At 33.5% G+C, this 20,964-nt stretch overlaps 1 protein-coding gene and 1 long non-coding RNA gene across 2 annotated transcripts; both read left to right on the top strand.

Annotated features, from left to right (window-relative positions):
* The first annotated feature begins 407 nt into the window (after positions 1–407).
* On the top strand, positions 408–6,854 carry LOC11443825 (RNA polymerase II C-terminal domain phosphatase-like 3). Its single transcript, XM_003621596.4, has 12 exons — positions 408–1,345; positions 1,445–1,571; positions 1,672–1,727; positions 1,828–1,882; positions 1,996–3,345; positions 3,575–4,114; positions 4,194–4,340; positions 4,434–4,687; positions 4,793–4,904; positions 4,983–5,240; positions 5,757–5,803; positions 5,905–6,854. Exons 1-12 carry the CDS (start codon positions 732–734, stop codon positions 5,972–5,974), a joined length of 3,630 nt encoding a protein of 1,209 aa, XP_003621644.2. The 5' UTR covers positions 408–731; the 3' UTR covers positions 5,975–6,854.
* Positions 6,855–16,417: 9,563 nt separating this feature from the next.
* On the top strand, positions 16,418–17,408 carry LOC120577160 (uncharacterized). The gene is made up of 2 exons (XR_005643217.1): positions 16,418–16,688; positions 17,123–17,408. It is a non-coding gene; the product is annotated as an uncharacterized lncRNA (long non-coding RNA).
* The last annotated feature ends 3,556 nt before the right edge of the window (positions 17,409–20,964 follow it).

Genomic DNA, 20,964 nt, shown 5'->3' with positions numbered 1-20,964 from the left:
CATGATACAATGATGAGTTTCAATCAAATGATATGAATTAGAGGTCTTTTAAAAAACGATAACAATATATTAGATTGTGGATTTCAATTGAATATTACAAACTCAATGATACTTTCGAAAAATGGTAACAATATATTCTTACATGATGAGTTTAAATTAAATGATGCAGTAAAACTATTTTAGCAATTTATACCAAAAAAGAAAAAACTATTTTAGCTATGTGACCTCCATTAAACTCGTTAGATTCACCTTCACATTGTACTGCTAACTGTCATTCTCCTACACTAGCCGCACGGTATTTACTCCCTAGATCACTGACGTGTACGGTCCAGATTCAATTCTTAGATTCACCTTCTTAATCACATTCACATGTCCCTATAAACTCTCTTTCTTCTTTCGTCACACTCAGATTAATATAAATTACTCATTAACTCTTATCGTATTCAATTTTTTCTCTCTTCATTTTTCATTCTTCAACGTTCGCAATTTTTTTCATCGGATCTGAAAATTCCGATCACCGGAAACTCGATCCGCCACCGCGAATAACGGATTTTGTTCTAACATTAATAGATCTAGAAGAATCCAAATCGGAAATTGAAAATTTGTAACCCTAATTTATTAATTATTAACCTAATTTTTTTCTTCAATTTTGAATACGTAACCGATTAACGGTTTTTTTGTTTGTATTGTTGTTGTGTGATTTGTTTTTTTCGTTGTGTGATTAATTATTCATGGTTTTTGGATCGTTATTGGATTTTGAAATTTCGAAGAATTTGATTGAAATGGGGAAAGAAGTTGAGGATGTTGAAGAAGGTGAGATTTCTGATTCTGCTTCATTGGAAGAGATTACTGAAGAAGATTTCAAAAAGGGTGATGATGTTAAGGTGAATAACAGTGATGTAAAGACGGATAAAAGTGATAATAAGGTTAAAACTGGTGGTGGAGGTGGTGGTGGTGGTGATTCTAGGGTTTGGGCTGTTCAGGATTTGTATTCGAAGTATCCGACTATATGTCGAGGTTATGCGTCGGGATTGTATAATCTTGCTTGGGCACAAGCTGTTCAGAACAAGCCTTTGAATGATATTTTTGTTATGGAACTTGATAAAAATGCTAATGCTAATAGTAACAATAGTGGGAACAAAGATGGTGAGTTGAATAAGTCGTCGAAGGAGATTGTTGTAGTGGATGATGATGATGAAAAAGAGGAAGGGGAGTTGGAGGAGGGTGAGATTGATGGTGATGCTGATGATGATTGTGTTATTGTTGGTTCTGAGAATTTTTCAAATTCTGAGGTGCTTGGTGTTAGAGGTGTTCTTGAGGGTGTTACTGTTGCGAGTGTGGCGGAGTAAGTGAGAATTGTTTATGGGTTTTTTGTTGAATTGCGTTGCAAATTTGCAACTTTGAATTGACTTGTGTTTTTATTGGGTGATTTTTGTTCTTGTAGATCGTTTGCTGAAACTTGTAGAAGGATTCAAGGTACCTTGCAGAGCAAAGTGTTTTCTGGATTTGATAGTGCCGAAAAAGATGATCTTGTTCGGTTGTTGTTTAACGCTGTTGAAGTAGTTTATTCTGTAAGACCCCTAAGAGATCATCATTTGCTGCACTTTTTGATGTATCATTTTGGTTTCTGCTGATGATTTTACTACAAATTTATTCTGTGTGTCATTGTAGGTGTTCTGCTGTATGGACAATTTGCAAAAGGAAGAGAATAAGGATAATATATCCAGGTTTTAAAAACATTAGTTCTTAGTTTTTTAGTTTGTAATTCTTTCTAGTTGCAAAGCCATATATCTCTAAACTATTATTTTGGTTATATTTTCATGTTAGATTGCTTTCTTTTCTGAAGAACCAACATTTATTTACTATGGAGCATATGAAAAAGGTGATTTTTAATGCTAACTTGTTTAGGTGTCATGCCCCATTCCTTCATTTAATGCCCAGTTTATAAAGTGAAAATTTAGGCAGAATCTAAAAGTTGTATGCTTTTTTGTACAGATTCAGGTCATGATTACTGTAATTGATTCTGTATTTGCTTTGGGCAATAATGAGGTTGTTGGCAAGGAAGAAAAAGTGGAGGCCCTTAATACGACTGAGCAAATTCCTGGTTTAAAAGCTGATGAGTATATTTCTTCTAGTCAGCTTGTCCATGATAACTCAACATATGCATCTGAAGCCTTGCAATATGGACAAAGCAATGTTGTAGGAAGAGGGCTTATGCTCCCTCTGTTTGACCTACATAAGGACCATGATTTAGACAGTTTACCGTCACCCACACGAGAAGCTCCATCGTGTTTCCCTGTGAATAAATTGTTTTCGGACCTTGGAGATGGGATAGATAGATTTGGGTTGCCTCCTGCTGTTTGTACAGAGGCTGAGAAGATGGAACTGGATGGGAAAGATTCTAAGTTGCACATCTATGAAACTGATGCTTTGAAAGCTGTTTCCACATATCAACAAAAGTTCAGTCGAAGTTCATATTTTACAGATGATAAGTTTCCAAGTCCAACTCCTTCGGGTGACTGTGAGGGAGAAGCTGTAGACACTAATGATGAGGTTTCTAGTGCTTCTATAGCTTCTTCGCTAACAAGCTTTAAGCCACCTCCCTTGGATCAGATTCCTGTTTCTTCTACTTCACTCGATAGGCCTAACATGCATGGATTAGTTGATTCAAGAATTGATGCCACAGGTTCTGGGTCTTACCCAGCAAAAAGTTCAGCGAAGAGTAGAGATCCTAGGCTTCGTTTCATTAATCCTGATGCAAGTACGTTAGATCTTAATCAATCTTTAGGGACACATAGCATGCCTAGAGTGGAATATGGTGGAAGAGTAATCTCAAGAAAGCAAAAGACTGTTGAGGAGCCTTCATTGGATGCTACTGCTCCCAAAAGACTTAGAAGGTCTTTGGAAAATTCCGAGCACAATACCAGGGAGGAAAGAGCTATGGCTGGAAAAGGTGGTTGGTTTGAAGAAAATACGGTGGCTGGATCTCAGTTGGCAGAAAGGAACCATTTAATGCAAAAAGGGGAAACTGAACTCAAAAGGACTATCAGTACTAGTTCTAGTAATTTGACCGTGTCAAATAATGGAAATGAGCTGGCATCCGTTACTAGTAGCAGCGCCACAGCTTCCTTACCCACTTATTTATTGAATAATGTTGCTGTAAATCCAGCCATGTTAATACATATGATTTTAGAGCACCAACACAATGAAGCAGAAGCCCAAAAGAAACCAGTTGATTCAGCGAGGGGAACGGATGCAACTGTTAACACTGGTCCAGCAATGACTGCCGGTCTTACGCAAAGTTCTGTTGGAATACTTCCAGCTTCATCACCAGCAACTTCCATGGTAAATTCCTTTTATGAGATTATTTCTCTTAACTAAACAAATCATAAGTTAATTCTTGATATTCTCCAGTGGCTTTGGTGTTATCTTCCCAATGATTCATTATTTTCTTTGACTTAAATCTGAGGATTAACATGAAAAGTTTTAACATTTTGATCCGTCGTTATGATTTATCATGGAGGCCCCTAAAGGCTAACTGTTGTTTAACTTTTTGCATGTTTTTGATACTCAGACACAAACCCTACCAGAGGATTCTGGAAAGATTCGCATGAAACCCCGGGATCCACGTCGTTTTCTCCATGGAAGTAGCACTCTCCAGAAGTTTGATGTCAGGGTTGAGACAAAATTGGCACCTATTCAGTCAATTGCACAACCTGATATTACTCGACAGTTTACCAAGAATCTGAAAAACATTGCTGATATTATGTCCGTTCCCCAAGAAACATCATCAAACCCTCCTGCTACTCAAAATGTTTCTTCTGCATCTGTTCCCTTTATGTCAGATAGATCTGAGCAGAAATCTGGTGTACCTAACTCTCAGAACCTGAAAGATGGTGTAGGATCAGCTCCTGAAACATGTGCACCAGGTTCCTCTCGACCCCAGAATACATGGGCAGATGTTGAGCACCTCTTTGAAGCTTATGATGTGAAGCAGAAAGCTGCTATACAAAGAGAGAGATCTAGGAGGCTTGAAGAACAGAAAAAAATGTTTGCTGCTAGGAAGCTGTGCCTTGTATTGGACCTTGACCATACACTTCTTAATTCTGCCAAGGTAATCTGCATAGAATGGGTTCTCTCCTGTCCCATGGATTAAAGTTTGGACGATGGCTTATTAACCTTCTGTCTTTCAGTTTGTCGAAGTTGATCCTGTGCATGATGAGATGTTGAGAAAGAAAGAACAAGAAGACCGTGAAAAGCCTCAGAGACATCTTTTTCGTTTTCCTCATATGGGAATGTGGACTAAACTCAGACCAGGAGTCTGGAACTTCCTGGAGAAGGTAATATAAATTTTATATTTTATGTTAGGTATGATATTGTTCCAGGCTTAATTTTGTATCAAAGCATTCACATCTTTCCCTGATGCTTTACAGGCTGGTAAACTCTTTGAGATGCATCTTTACACTATGGGAAACAAACTATATGCAACTGAAATGGCAAAGGTGCTTGATCCAAAGGGAGTACTGTTTGCCGGTAGAGTTATTTCTAGAGGTGATGATGCTGAAACAGCTGATACTAAAAGCAAAGATTTGGAAGGCGTTTTGGGTATGGAATCGTCTGTTGTAATTATAGACGATTCTGTGAGAGTCTGGCCTCATAACAAACTGAACCTTATAGTGGTTGAAAGGTCAGTTCGTAGCATGCAATTCTCTTACAAGCAATTCTTTAGTCTTTACTGTTATTATTTTTGAGTTGATGCATTCTCTCTGTATTAAGTTTTAAGATATTGCAGGTACACATACTTCCCATGTAGCAGGCGTCAATTTGGGCTTCCTGGCCCCTCTCTTCTTGAGATTGACCACGACGAGAGACCTGAATCTGGAACTCTGGCATCCTCTTTGGGGGTAAGTTATATTCAATTTTTCTTTGATATGGGATTTATTATTTTTTACAGTTGATAATTCCTTCTCTTCCCCGAGTAGGTGATTGAGAGAATACACCAAAACTTTTTTGCGTCTCAATCCTTGGAAGAAGTGGATGTCAGAAATATCCTAGCTTCAGAACAGAGGAAAATCTTGGATGGTTGTCGTATAGTATTTAGTAGGATGTTTCCTGTTGGTGATGCCAATCCCCACCTTCACCCATTGTGGCAGACAGCTGAACAATTTGGTGCTTCTTGCACAAACCAAATTGATGATCAGGTTACTCATGTAGTTGCTCATTCCCCTGGGACTGATAAGGTATACTGTAATTTCGAAACTTTCACCTTGTTATGTTAGTGCCTCCCCGGGTGCACATATTTTGTTCTGTTTGATGGTTGTATTAGAAAAACAGACACAAAACTACAGTAACTGTAAATAATCATATAAGATTAGCACTTGATGGCATAAAAAGAACAACACCCCAATGCTTGAAGAAATTCAGCGTATTTAAATAAATTGTTTTATTTGATTTTCATCTAACCAAAACGTGGATATCAAGGCGATCCATGCAGCTACGCTTGCCCTATTTACCATTTGCTAATATGGTAACTTAATTACTGAATATTTAGTAACATTTGTTGAAATCAACAAATAAAAAATGAATTAACTCATCAATTAGAAAAATCCCTTCCTTTCCTGTCCTATGTTTTTCTCCCCAATTTCTTCATTGGGGCCAAGCATATAGTAAAATCTTCATTACTGTGATAGATGGGACAGACATGGTGTGCTGTGTAATAAATCTATTTCTGACGAGTGCTACTTTGTTTTGCACAGGTGAATTGGGCTATTGCCAATGGAAAATTTGTTGTCCATCCTGGCTGGTGAGTACCTTATAAGTTATTATATTTGTATTATATCCTTTTCCGTCTTTTTAATTTGAATTTAATTTGTGCTGCTTCTTTCCTCCTTCCTAAAAAAACAGGGTGGAAGCATCAGCATTGCTTTATAGACGGGCTAATGAGCAAGATTTTGCCATTAAACTAGACAAATAACCACCTAATAATCCTCTGGTAAATTAAAATACGTGAAACGTAAATCAATCACATTGATTTCGGGTGTGTGAATTCATTAGGTCCGAACTGGTCAGGGAAAACAGTTTTAAATTGTGACCGCCTGTCCATTGGAGGTGGTTATTGGTGAGTGGGTATTTATTTGGCTGGCCCGATGCTGAGGAGTTTACGGAGGAATGTATAAATGCCCTTTGATTGTTGGGATTTTCCTACTGGCTTTGGTGGCTACGGTGGGCTGAGAAAATGAGTTGACTGCTTTAGGGACTAGGTGAGTGTTATTGTGGGGATGACTTATGTGAACCAGAGATGGTGACAAGAGGGAAATATACATCTGCCGACAGTAAAATTAGAGGCCTCTGCATTTAGAGTGTTAAAATATGGAAGAATTCAGACTGAAGATATATTGACTAAACTAATTTAGGAAATTTTTTCCTTGATTAGTCCTTGAGTCTAAGGAGGTGAGGGCGCTAGACAAAGTCAGGATTTTTTTGGAGGTGGATAGTTGGCCCAGCAAATTGAGTTTCTTATAATTGAATTTGTATAACAAAATGTGACTGCATAAAGCATTTTAGGGGGATGAAATTAATTACCATTCACCATTCCCTCCCCCAAAAACAAATAAAGTTGGTTAGGGAGGGAGAGGATAGAAAATGATAGAAAGTGTGTCTAAAGTCTAACCACAAATTGTAGTCAAGGTCTTTTATCCCATTGGTTGCTTCAGCCTTCAATTTATGCCAGGATTTGTCTTTAAAACAAACCCAATTGGAAAATTTTGAGAATTTGTAAAAACGGCAATATCATTCATCATGTTATTTTTGCTGAGAATCCCATTATGGCCAAAACAGTAAGAAGTTTGAAAAAACAGTATCTAATGTTCCTAAAGGATAATAATGGAGAGATTCCTGCGCATTACTGAAAAAGAACTACGCAAAGGTTACCCTGATGTTGTCTTTGTTGTGTTGCCTGTTCAAATTTAGAAACATTAATGGTCCCATATTCTCTGTCAGGTTCTCCTAGCTGTGGCATCTGTCATGCAGTTGCAATGTCTGTCGATGGAAACTTGTCATTCCAATAAATTAAGGCAACTGTACCGTGGTGTTTCAGAAGCAAGAGATTCTAGTGTTGAGTGATAACACCTTCAATAATAATGTGTTAAGAAACACTGGATAAGTGTGTTTCTATTGCTGTTTGCTTCCTACCCAAACCACTCTACATGTTTGAGGAAACATTTCCATTCTGTCTTATTCTAACTCTGTTTTACCCTTCTACTTGAAGACACATCTTTAAGACACAGCCTTTTAACTTGTGAGTTTTGTTCTTTAAGACACATCTTTGGAGTGTTCAGTGGCTATAAAAACACTAAAAGGGCTACACACATCTTTTCTATCGTGAAGCTAGTTACCTGGTTGGTTATTTAATGGATGCAACCAAAGGAGGATCGAGCTATAGTCAATGTTCCCTTAATGTAACCAAGTTTTGATTTGAAAATAAAAAACAATTAATGTTAAACTTAGGATATCGTCTCAAATGAATTGAACATAAGTTAATTGTCAAAACAGTAATAACACTTAAACATAGTTATTAAAGAAGATATTTTCTTCGTACAAAAAAAGAAGATATGTTTCTAATTTTGGGTGTGTTTCTTTCAAGTTTACTAAATTTATTCTTAGGAATAAACATTCCTTGGAATAGAAATATGAGAATTTTATTCCAAGGTATTTGGAAAAAATATGTTTTGTTAACTTTATAATATTTCTAAGAACCAAAAAAATATAGATTATAATAGGTAACTATTTATGACTTTATTCCCATCTCCATGGGAACTTTATTCCCATATTTTTCATTGGGAAAACTTTTCTATTCCCAGAAACATTTTATACTCGAAAATAAATTTAGTAAACTTGTAACAAACATAGGCATATATATTCATATCATTTATTTCCAAAAATCAACAAATATAACTTGAAACAAACACATATGAATTTTTATTTTTCATAATATTCTTAGGAACCAAAAAAATACAGATTATAATAGGTAACTATTTATGATTTTATTCCCATCTCCATGGAAACTTTATTTCCACCCTTTTTATTGGGAAAACTTTTCTATTTCCAGAAATATTTTATACTCGAAAATAAATTTAGTAAACTTATAACAAACATAGGTATATATATTCATATCATTTTATTTCCAAAAATCAACAAATATAACTTGAAACAAACACACATTTATTTTCATTAAGACATGCGGGTTTGTTTTTCATAGACCTATTTTTGACTTGATAAATTCATATGAATTGATTAAATAGTAATTACATCTGAAGTGACTGAAAATGGTAATATTAAGTATGAATTTTAAACTAAGTGATTAATTAAATGTATTCCATAACAATAGCAAATATAGTGAAAGAGATGCACTTTGATTAATATTTTGTAATTTCAACGATCATTTTGAAATATATTGATCACATGGGAGATCAGGTTGATTAAATCTAACGGTTATTAATTTTGAAGTGATAAGTTTATTCGAATTTTACTCAACAATAAAGATGCATTAAAGAGTATGATAGAGTGAATTTTACTCAATAGTAAAGATGCTTTAAAAGGAGTATGATAGAGTGTGTTGTTTGTTTTTCTTTGTTCTTGGCAAATAGAGTGTGTTGTTTGTTGGGTCTTCCTGAACAATGATTATTTGTTTTCTTTTTATATGAAGAACAATGTTATTTTTGGAGTTTATCCCCCTTCTATTCTACCGTTATTATAATGAGAAATGATATTTGTAAAATCATTTTGTGATAATTTTTAGATAATTTTTTTCTCTCATACTCACATTATATTCTTACCCTCTCCTCCTTTTTCTCTCTCCATTGTTTTTAACCAATGAAAAGAGATAAAAAGAAGATTGTCAAAAAGATTGTACCAAATGGTTGTTTAAATATCATTGCTCTATTATAATCCATCAATAAATTTCTATTTTTTCTAAACTTTCTTTTTATATGCTCTCTTTTTATAGCAAACAATTGTTAGTTACTCTCCATTTTTTCAACAAATTCATATTTTTTTTAACATATTCTTTTATTTTTTTCCTATTAGAATTGTCTTTTCATTTTGCACTTGAAACTTTTAACAATGTTGTTCATCATATTTATAGAAATAAACTCTTCGTGAAATAATTATTATAAGTATCAAAATTTGTTTAAATTTGTAAACAAGAAAAAAAAAACTTTATTTAAAGAAAAATAACTTAGAGTTTTTCAAATATATAAAATAAATCAGTTTTATTGAAAAAAAGCAAGTAAAAATAATTGAGAAATGGTATAATCGACAAATGATACTTTAAGCTATCAAAACGACAGTTAAGTAAAAATGTTAAATCTGTACTCAAATGATAGATAAAAAGAAATGAATTGGTCCCAAGGGAGTACTACTTTTTTCTTAAAAAATATCTTATTTTGTAAAATTATTATTCCAGTATATCTTCCAAAGGAATGTATTTTTCTTATATTTTTTGCTTAAGAGAGGGAGGGTGTGTATATTTTTTTTTGTGTGGTGTTCGAGATTCGAACCCTGTATCTAGTATATATTATGTATTGTTTTTACCAACTCACAGGGAGGGAGGGTATGTATATTTTGACGTAAGAGGAAAGGGTATTATAATTTAAGCATCTCTTACAGGAGGGAAGTTTTATTTACTCTTACTTTTTTGGGTGAGTTACTTGCATGTATTTGAAATATAATACTCATTCATTTCATTTGAAGTGTCATTTGATGCTTGATTTTATGTTCATATTTAAGTGTTTTGATAGTGTAAGGGTATGTGTCAAAAAAAAAAAAGATAGTGTAAGGGTATAAAATTAATTATTGTTATGTATTAGAAAAATTCAAAAAAAAAAAAATTAAACAAATTTTAAGTTAGTGTTTTTTTATTATGTCTAAATTTGGACTCCATTAAATAAAATTTTGTTACTTGTAATGATGATTTCATGAAGAGTTAAAATTCAATAGATAAGATCAGTAGCATTGTTAAAATTTCAAGTGAAAAATAGATGAACAATAATGATGAAAAAAACAAAAAACTATGAATGTAAAAAAAAAAAAAAAGGAAAAGGGAGGGTCCATCAATTTTATTGGAAAGCTAAAGTGTGTACAAATAAATAAGAATTTATTGAATAGAGGGAGAGTGTATTGCAATTGTTTGTTATTAGAGAAAATATGAGACCATCGCTGCTATGTAATATTTACAATGGTCGAATGATGAAAATTTATTGGTGTGATTTTGAAAATTATCAAAGTCGGTTTTTGCGGAATAAAAGCCATGTGGTGAATGGGATAGTTTGGGAAACGGTAAAGATGATTGCCATGTCTATCGTTGAATTTCATCTCGTATCATTAAGTATTTCTCATATGAGACATCAAAATTCTTGGCAAGTGAGAAAGTCCATGTACAAAAGTAGGAATTTATTGGTGGATCAAAATGAGGACATATAGAAAAAATTTCAAAAATCCACTTCCTTAATTTAAGTGTACTATTCTAAAATACACTCAACGGAAAAAATATTATGTATAAAATATTAAACAACCATTTATTATTAAAATATTTTTTTTGATAAATTTCTTATAAATGTTAAAAAGCTTAAAATAATGATAAAAATCATATTACAATATTTTTTTTTGACAGATTTCTTATAAATTTTAGGGGTAATTGTTTAAAATGATCCTGTATTATAAACGAAATTTGAAAAATGACCATGTAAAAATGAAAACACATATTCTAGTTCTGTAATTTCAGAGGACGATGTTAGAAATGTTAAAGGTGTATTGTGAGAATAGCTTTCAAGTTTTGTCTGGAGGAAGAGGTGGTAGAAGTAAGAAGAAGGGGGGGGGGGGGGGGGGGGGGGGGGGGGGGGGGGAAGAGGGGAGGGAGAGAAAGTTTGTGCAGTGCATTCAAGAGACGAAGTTGGAGGTGGTGGATATTTTTTTGTGTAGATCTTTGCGGGGATCATTTACCGTTGGTTTTTCTTTTAAACCTTCAGAAGGTGCGTCTGGAGGTATTTTAACTATGTGAGATCCTTTAGAGGTGGATGTTTGACTGTCTATGACTATTGATAATTGTTTGGTGATTAAAAGGAGGTTCATTAATTCTAATTTAGACTTATCTTTAGCCAGTGTTTATGCCCCGTATGATAGTGGGGGGAGACATGTTTTATGGGAGAGGTTGGGAGGCTTGATTAGGAATGATAATGAGGCTGCTTGGTGTGTGTTGGATTACTTTAATGTTATTCGGTCTCTGGAGGAGCGACTCAGTCGTGTGGTGGGTGATAGTAGAGAAGATTTTTCTCGTTTCAATCAGTTTATTGATGATAATTTGCCTTCATGTGGCCCGAATTACACCTGGTATCGGGGAGATGGAGTTTTGATGAGTAGGTTGGATATATTCTTGGTTTTTAAGGCTTGGATTTTGCTTGGCGCCTAGTTGCATACAAGCTGCCCTCCCTCGAGGCCTCTCTGATCATTGTTCGATTTTGTTAACTAGGTTACGAGGAGTTTGTTAAAGAACAATGGTAGTCTTTTCATGTTTTGGGTGGAGTGGTTTTGTTCTGAAAGAGAAATTCAAAATGCTTAAAAGGAATCTTAAAACTGGCATAGAGATCATATTCATAATTTAGACAGTAAGATGTTTGATGCTAAAGAGGTTTTGTCTGTTTTGGATATTAAAGGGGAGGGTGATGGGTTGAAAGATGAAGAGGTTAAAGAGCTTCATTTGTTGTCAGCTGATATTATGGCTTTCTCTAAATTATTTGCAAGTATGTAGTGGCAAAAATCTTGAATTACCTGGTTGAAGGAGGGGGATGCTAACTCAAAATTTTTCACGGGGTTATGTCCACTAGGAGACGCTAAAAAATGCTATTATTTCTATGTTAATAAATAGGACGCAGGTAGAGGGGGTTCGAGGTGTGAGAAGTGTTGTTGTTTTTTATTTTATTTTTTATTTTTATCATTTCAGCAACCATTTCAAAAAGGTGGATACATATAGACTAGGTTTAGGGGAGTTGATGTTTAAGTCCATTGATGATGTTGAAGGGGCTGATCTTATTAAACCTTTTTTGATGGAGGAAATAAAGGAGGCAGTTTATGAATGTGATAGATTTAAGAGTCCATGACCTGATGATATAAAACTTGGATTTTTTTAAAAAGATTTTTGGGATATGTTGAAGGTGGACTTGCTGATTTTTTTTTGCGAAGTTTCACGGTCATGAAAGGTTGACAAAAGGTTTGAATAGTACTTTCATTGCTTTAATTCCAAAAAAGGAGAATCCGCATAGACTGGCAAATTTTTGGCCTATCTCACTGTTAGTAGCTTGTATAAAATTTTGTCTAAGGTGCTAGCTAACAGGCTTGGAAAAGTGATTGGTAAGGTGGTGTCTGAATCTCAAACAACGTTTGTTTAAGATTGATCATATTAGAAGTAGACTATCTGGTTGGAAGAGTAAAAATCTTTCTTTGGGTGGTCGACTGATTCTCGTTAAATCTGTACTATCCTTCATTCCATATTATTTTCTTTCTTTCTTTAAAGCTCCCTCAAGTATCCTTTCTTCCCTTGACTCAATTTTTTGTTTTTTTTTTGGGGTGCGGTGGTGGTGTTGGTGAGGATTTTAGGAAATTGCCTTGGATAAAATGAGACACTCTGTGTCTAAAAAGAGAGAATGGAGGTTTGCGGTTTAAGAGGCTGTATGAGTTTAGTTTATCTTTACTTAGTAAATGAGTGTGGAGAGTGTTTGAGGAAAGGGGAAGTATGTGGTATAATGTGCTTTGTGCAAAATATGGAGAGGAGGGGGCATTTATGTGTTGGTAGAGGAGGGGGGTTCAGTGTGGCGGCAACACTTCCATCACATTCGAACGGAGGTTGGTTTGTTAGATGGCAAGTGGCTTTCAGATAATATTATTAGATATATGGGGATGGGACATCTACGTTGTTTTAGAAGGATCCGTGTTTAGATGGTGTATCTTTTGATGTTAGATATGTTAGGTAGTTTGATCTTGCTGTTAATAAATTAGCTACAATTGTGGATATGTTTTCTTTGGGTTGGGAATTTGATGGTGAGGCGTGGGAGTGGCGTAGGAGATCGTTTGCATGGAAGGAATGGTTGATGAGGGAGTGTACGGAGCAACTGTCACTTGTTGTTTTGTAGATTGGTGTGACTGACAGATGGATTTAAAAGCTTCATTCTTCCCATCGGTATACAGTCAAAAGTGCTTATAATCATTTGACAAATTCTGAAGTTTGAGTTGATGACCATTTTAATCATGTTTTGTGCCTTAAGCAAATTCCTCTTAAGGTGAATATTTTTATTTGGCTTTTGTTTCTGAATAAATTAGTAACTAAAATGAATTTGTTTAGGAGATACTTTTTGGATTACAATGATTCTTTTATGCACGGGTACTTGTGGCTGGGTGGAGGATCAATACCATTTGTATTTTACTTGTGATTTTTACATTCAACTTTACCTTTTGATACGGGGTTGGCTAGGCTTTTCAACGGCTCTTTATGGTTCATTAATTGAGTATTTTATTCAGTTTGGAGGTCTTGGAGGCTTTTCCAATAAGCCTCGTTTGACTTTTAACATAATTTGAATTTCTGTTCTTTTTAGGCTAAACTGAACTTTTTTCTCCCTAAGTTTTAAAATGTTGCGATTGTGGTCCCTTATTAAAAAATATGACAATTTTAGCCCCTTTCGTCCCAAAATTGATGAGAAGACGCCACATGTCTCAAAACAGGGGCCATAATCGCAACTTTTTGAGAAGATAAGGGGTCAAAAGAGCATATTTCCCTAAATATGGGGTCCCTTTTGCCATTTTTTTAATAAGGGGCCAAAATCGCAAAATTTTAAAACTTAGGGGGCGAACAGTGCAGTTTAGCCTTCTATTTATTATTTGAAAGGATCGCAATAGGAGACATTTCTATAATAAGAATGAACAACTTTTCTCTGTATTGGAAAATGTTGAACTTCAAGTTTATTGGTGGTTAAAATCATACTATGTCCTTTTCAATTTTGAATACACAACTTGGAGATTGAATCCATTGTTATGCTTTGAGGCTGTAACATAATTATTTATTTTCGGCTACTGTGTAGCAGCTTGTTTGTGTTATTGTAACATCTGAATATTTTAGATTACCTTTTGCTGGTTTTTAATATATTTACTTAGCTTTGTTAATTTTTTTTTTTTGAGATTTTTCTTATTTTTACCCTGTAAATACACGAAGTCAAAAAAAGTGACTTAGAGGTTTGAAATTTGTCATGATTTTGCAGAAACTTAAAAATTTTCGATAAGGTTTTCTGCAGAAACTTAAAAATTTTCGATAAGGTAAAAACTAATTATGATTATTTAAAGCGACAAAAACTCAAAATAAAACAACTGAAATCCCTATCTAGAAATCTAATTTTGAGTTGATTGTCTACAAAGACATATATAAAAATACATAGAAAGGACATGAAAAGTTTCATATCATTTCTAAGACGCCTCGTTTTGTTTTGATTTTTTAACAAAAACTCGAAATATATGTGATCAAAATAATAACATATCATGCAAAAATTATATCATCAAATATATCTAAAAAAACATCATATATTTCAAACTACTAGTAAATTCGAAAATTTCATCTATATCAATAGTATTTAGAAGTAGAAAAATTACTTACTTCTTGAAGCTTTATTATGAGAAGAACAAATCCAGAAGCAAGCTTTAGCAAGGAACATCAGGAGGAGGCAAAAACTTGGACACTGATACGATAAAAAATATATATGTTAGTACGTAGTAAAAAATAAAAACACAAAAATAAAATAAGTGAATAGAGTTTTACCAAATTAGAAAAGTTTATTGATGTCGAAGAAGAGTAGAGTGTAGAAGTGTATGAAGAAAATTGAAGAGTAGTAGAATTTTTTCTAAGTCTGAAACAATGCAATGGACACGGTTTGGAATTATATAGTGTAAAAAAAAAAAAAGGGGTAAACCAAGGGGCTACCCCTCGCAGAAGTGAGTCAAATCCTAGCTAGGTCTAGGTGCCAGAACGGTCACAAATGCAGACCAAAAAGCCAGGGACCGGTGCCAATTTCAGAGAGGTTAACCCCTGGCAGGCCAACTTTATCTGTTTTTTTTAGTATCTTGTAAAGTCAACTGGGAAATTGCAGAGATTCCCTGCTGTTGGACATATGCGAGGGGCAACTTGTGGGAACAACCCTCGGTTTGTGTCTGCAAAAGCTGGTGGCTGCAGGCCTTTTCAATTTCGGGGGCAAATGAAAGACATGGAATTATGTCTTTTTGCTAGGGAACACCCCTGTGTTATGGTAAGCGGGCCCGGATTTTACCTATGTCAATCTCCCAAGGGTTTTCCTTGGCTAAGGACATGGGAAATTTGCCAGGGGTTTTATGCCCCTGTCAAAATCCCTGGAAAATGAGCCCTTTTCTTGCAGTGAGTGTAGGTCTCGAAAGGGTGATGACTTTGCAATCTGGGCCTATCGTCAAAGGTTGATTCATGGTCGTAAACTTGTGGTTGGTTTTTGTGATAGTAAGTGGTGGGTACATGTAGTTGATTTCGTGCTGGCGGACAATTTCATTGACCAGTTTTGATATGGAGGAACACTCATTCCATTGATACAAAGAGGAACACCCATACACCAATTTTTTTTTTTGCAATTTGATTTCGCGCCCCGTGTTGGGTTCACTGGATTGTACGTACCTATAGTGGCTGAGTTTGTTCGCTTTATTTTGTGTTTCTTCGTTTATGTTTATTTTGTTAGTTAACCTTTAGGGAAGGTCATAAAAGTGTAGCTTGACACTTTCTCATTAAGGATTGTAATTATAATTTTGTACGATCTCACTGTGGATCATGTTTACACCCCCATACTAAAGCGTTTCTCATAGCACAAGCTTATACGTGACCAATCTGCCTCGAATGTTTCTTTTACATTCATTTTTCCCTTGTTCATATTCTTCTTGAGAGAAAAGGCAAAGGGCATATGGCTACCAAACCCTAGCCAAAAATATCAGCCAACCAAACCTCCTGTTGAGAGAAAAATGAATCACAATTTTTTTTGACGGAATTTCACATTATATTAATATTTATATAATCAAACAAAAAGAGGGGATACACTATTGTAAATACATTTTCACATTATATTATAAATACTAAGGACAAAATATATATATTTTTTGAAAGAAGGACAAAATATATTATATTTAAAGTTTTCAAATTAAATATAATATATTTTGTCATTAGTATTTATATAATCAAACAAAAAGAGGATACACTATTGTGAATACATTTAGACAAAATTTGTTTAATAGCAATTTATTATTTCACAATTAGAATAGGGATATTATTATTTAAAATGCGACACTAGTGATAATTTTTTTCAGCTATCGATGACAAAATTTTAAATTATAAATCCACTCAAGAAACCAAACATTAATAAACCTAATCAAAAAAGCAACTCTATAAAATTTCTATTTTAAATGATAATTAGTATCGGCTAAACTTTCGTGATGTATATATTTATGTGTAGTCTATCCCTCTTATTTGACATTGTTCTAATATTTCAGGATTGAACGTGTTTGAGAAAATATCATCATGAAACTAGGAAGCATTCTTTTACTGTTGTGGTCTTTCTTTGTTCTCTTCAGCCTCACCAAGGAATCTGGTATTATTATTATTATTATTAAGAGAAAAAAACTTTGGATTTTGGTCAAGTCCCTTCAAATTTATTTATTACAGGGTCATGTTAACTTGTGCCCTTGGAGAATAAGCATTATTTTCATTCCAATAATGGTAAGAATTTAATGAAAAAAAATTAATATTAAATATTTTGAACAATAAATTAACACAATTTTCTATACATAATTTTTATTAGTGAAATTCTTAACATATGCCATAAGGACACAAGTTAACATTTTTTTGATTGAATCATATATTTATTGTGGTGCTACAAATGACAGATTATTGTTTTTGGGTGCCAACATATATAGTTATGATGTCAATTCTTTCTTGTGAATATTTGAACTCTAATTATTGCTTAAAAACTTAAATCACTTGTGATATGTTTTTGTCATAATTTTGTTTCCTGTAATGTGTTAGATGTAGGGTACCCCAACATCAAGTATTGTGCTCGACCTCTGAATGGATTGAGTGGTACCTGTCTCACTGGTAAGATCGATTGCTATGAAGCATTCAGGAGAAAGTTTCCAGGCAGTGATCCTCGCCGTTGTAGATGTGACACTAATGGGAATACACACAATTGCACATGTTGTATCGTTTGTGGATTAAAATATGAGAAGATTCTTGTAAACCAAGATGATTATCAATGTTAATTATTAAAATAATTTAATAATTAATGACCTCACATACCTTTGTATGTGTTATATTTTGGGCCTCAATTAACTTTATGTACGGTTTTTTTTTTCTTTTTTTTTCTTCAAGTAATCTAACGACTAGAGAAATTTATATTTAGGGTGAATAAATGAGATATTTGGAGTTCGAACCTCAACCCATGTATATATTATACATTATTCCTTACCAAGTGAGCTAAACCCATAGAAACAAATATGTACAAGTTTTTTTAATTAAGTATGAAGCGTGACAAATCAAACCACATATTGTTTAAATTTTATGGCTGTGAGATACTGACATGTTAATTAGGGACAGGATTCTCTTTTCCCATTTAAAATCTTAACCTTCACATCTTTTGTTCTTGATCTATCAAATTTTTATTTATTTTTTATTTATTTTTTCTTTCTCTTTAGTTAAATAAAGGATTTTCACATATTTTCAGTTTTCTTTCGTTTGATTTTGTGATTTCTTAGTCTAACACAACTTAATTTATTTTGATTTCCTGTTTTTGTGTGGTGCGTTTTTTATTTCTCGTCTTAATGTGGTGTTTATTTGATTGTTGAAAGATTAACTTTGATCAAATGAATATTCAATCAATGATTTTTGCATCGTCAATGTTGCAGATCCAGAAATATGAGTATTTCGGTAGTTTGAATATAGTCATATTTGTAGGCATATGTACTCTACCATTTTATGCTATTAACATGGATGTTGTGAGTTTATTCGTCGATTCATCATTTTTGTTTTTACCGAGTTTGAATTTGTACTGTATCGATGTTCGTCGAATTTAAATGTAACGATTGCACTAACAAAGTCTTGAGATGACTAGGGAGAGGAAGCCAAAGGTGACGACCATCAAGGAGTCTCAAAATCTCCACACTCTAGACATCAATGCCATAATTGGAAAGCTCAAGGAGCATGATCATTAAATTACAAGGTTGAAAGCTAGTGAGGAAAGTGTTAAGAAGAAAAAGAAGAAATCTACCGCATTAAAAGCCTCTTTGTCCAAGGCAACCTCTTCAGTTCCAGAGGATAATGACTCTAATGAAGATTCTCCTTGTGAAGAGGATATGGGATTGTTTGTAAGACAGTAAAACCGCTATATTCAAAAGAATGATAAAAACATAGTAACAAAAATTTGATCAACTATAGAAAGACTTTCATCAAAGAGGATAATTTGGAAAGGAGTAGAAAAATATCAATTGTTGTGGTTCTGGAAAGGTCGCCCACTAATTAATGTCCAAAACTAGTCAAAGGAAAAGGCAAATCCAACTTCAATCGAAAATCGAGAGGGAGAAGAGCCTACATTGCGTGGGAGGATGATGATATGTGTCGCGTCATTTTTCAGAGATCGAGGCTATTTGATCAGCTTTTGATTCACTAATTATTTCACAACTGAACATTTAATTTTTTCAAAAGAAAGTGAAAAAAGGTTCAAATACCACATTTTTAAAGATTAAGGGTTCGGGGGTTGGTTATATTTAGGGAAGATATTAACACCTTAAATATTCGTAGTACTCAACGAGAACCTCTTGATTTTTTTTTCGTGCTATAACTTGCTTGCCTTTTTTGTTTAAAAGAAGGAATTAAAAAGTAGTGATTAAAAGAAAAGGAACATTTTTATTTACATTTTTTATTGATTTGGAAGGACAAGGTCCTTTGCCTACGTACATTTAGTGATAAAAAGTAGGGATCAAAACCTCGTAGTTCGGGGTAGAAATTGACGTTTGATTGATTTTGTGATTTTTATTAGTTTTGAAAAAGGTTTTAAAAGAAAAGCCAAGTGGCAAATAAGATTTGGTTTGTATTTTTTAATTTAAAAGAAAATGGACTCAAGGTATGATTAAATTGATTGAAAGTTTGATTAAGAAAAATAAAATAAAATAAAAAAGAATCACTTGATTTTGGAATTAAGGTTTATTATGAAAATATTTTTGTGATTTTGATTATTTGCATGTTTTTGTTGTTTTGGAATAATAAATGAAAATTAAACCAACGGATCAATAAAAATAAAAACGCGTGGATTTTTGTAGTGACGTTGGATCACCACAAAATCCCTAATTTAATTTTTTTTGCATTTTTGGATATATATATATATATATATATATAAGGCCGTAAAGAAATAAAAGGACACACACACACATTTCTCATTTATATTTACATTGGACGTAAATACATTCTAATTGCTGGAAAATAAATAACAATAATTAAAATGCTAAATAGAAATAAAATAATACTCTTTTCAGATTTTGTATTCCAAAGGGGTATTTCGTAATTTTTATAGCGCGAGTGAAATGGGCATAGGGTGGAAAAAGTAATACTCTTTTCCTTTTAGGGTTGACTTGTAGTTGTTGGGCCATGTTTATGTTCCCCAACTTTTGCACTGCTTTTTTTGTTTTATATATTTCACTTGCTTAAAAAAAAGTTCATCGAGAAGGAGCACACTCCCAGATCCCATTTATAGTTATATATATATATATATATATATATATATATATATATATATGCATGTTTTGTCGAAAGAATATGCATGTGATTGTAATGTGTAACTACCATTCCTTTTAACTAAGAGCAGTGGTTGTTTCAAATTAAATGAGAAAAGGGGCTTGAGAGAGAGAGAGAGATAAGGAGAGTTGAAGGTTGAGATACAAATGTTCTTAAAATTGATTTAGACCCCGTTGAAAGTTGTTTAAAGCAACTCAAATTAGGTTTACTTTTTCAGATTCTCTTAGTGTCACTTCATTATTCTCCTGTGAAGACATGATTATTAACCAAAGATAATCATACTTATTTTAGTTATTTAGGAGCAAGGATCATGAAATTGGCCAAGAGGATATTTCTCCAACGTGGATGCATGTATATGATTCCCTTTTGTGCTCCACTATATTTATTACACCAAAATGATGATATATAATGGATTATGGTGAAAGAGACAGTATTCTTGACGTTAATTTAAATGGACCAACAACAGAAAGGTAAGAATATATATTGTGGTTGAACTCCAAGAACTTTTTTTTTTAAAGGACTTAAAGTACTTTCTAGGAGTTTTCTAGAGCTATGGATATGGAAATGGATTCCCTACTTCAAATGTGTGACCCGATTACAAACCTTGGCAGTCATATTAAATTAGTGGCTAAGATCCTTTAAAAATAATTTATTAATGGTATACTTTAACTTGACTCGTTAGATTCTGAAATCAGCATTGGTTAAGGTTCATTATTCCGTGAAACTTCTATTAGAGGGAATCCAAGTCCCACAATGTACATATTTGGATATACAACTGTTGCACCAAATATAGATAAACACATAATGGTATACGTTTTCCGGTGAATCTTCTACGTATGTAACTCTCTTCTTTGTCTTAGTTTTTTATGTAGGATGTTTGTTTTTTGCGGAGCGAGTATCCGTTGTATTTTTCTCGATTTGTGGATTAAGTACTGTTTGTATTTCTCTCATTATATAATAAATTTTCTTGTGAAAAAAAGGTAAACACATAATCTGCATTCTTTAATTAAATATTTTAAAAACATAAGCTACAAAATACTAGTGATCGTAAAAAATCAACTCCTTTATCATAAACTTTAGTGACT

Source organism: Medicago truncatula, chromosome 7 (assembly GCF_003473485.1).
Source record: "Medicago truncatula cultivar Jemalong A17 chromosome 7, MtrunA17r5.0-ANR, whole genome shotgun sequence".
Lineage (NCBI taxonomy): Eukaryota > Viridiplantae > Streptophyta > Magnoliopsida > Fabales > Fabaceae > Medicago > Medicago truncatula.
Note: the sequence above shows the minus strand (reverse complement) of the source record. Positions and strands in the feature narration are given on the sequence as shown.

Coding starts and splice junctions, on each gene's coding strand:
- LOC11443825 (XM_003621596.4), top strand. CDS start 732: ATGGTTTTTGGATCGTTATTGGATTTTGAAATTTCGAAGAATTTGATT. Junction 1,572..1,671: donor CTGTTGAAGTAGTTTATTCT/GTAAGACCCCTA, acceptor GTGTCATTGTAG/GTGTTCTGCTGTATGGACAA. Junction 1,728..1,827: donor AATAAGGATAATATATCCAG/GTTTTAAAAACA, acceptor TTTTCATGTTAG/ATTGCTTTCTTTTCTGAAGA.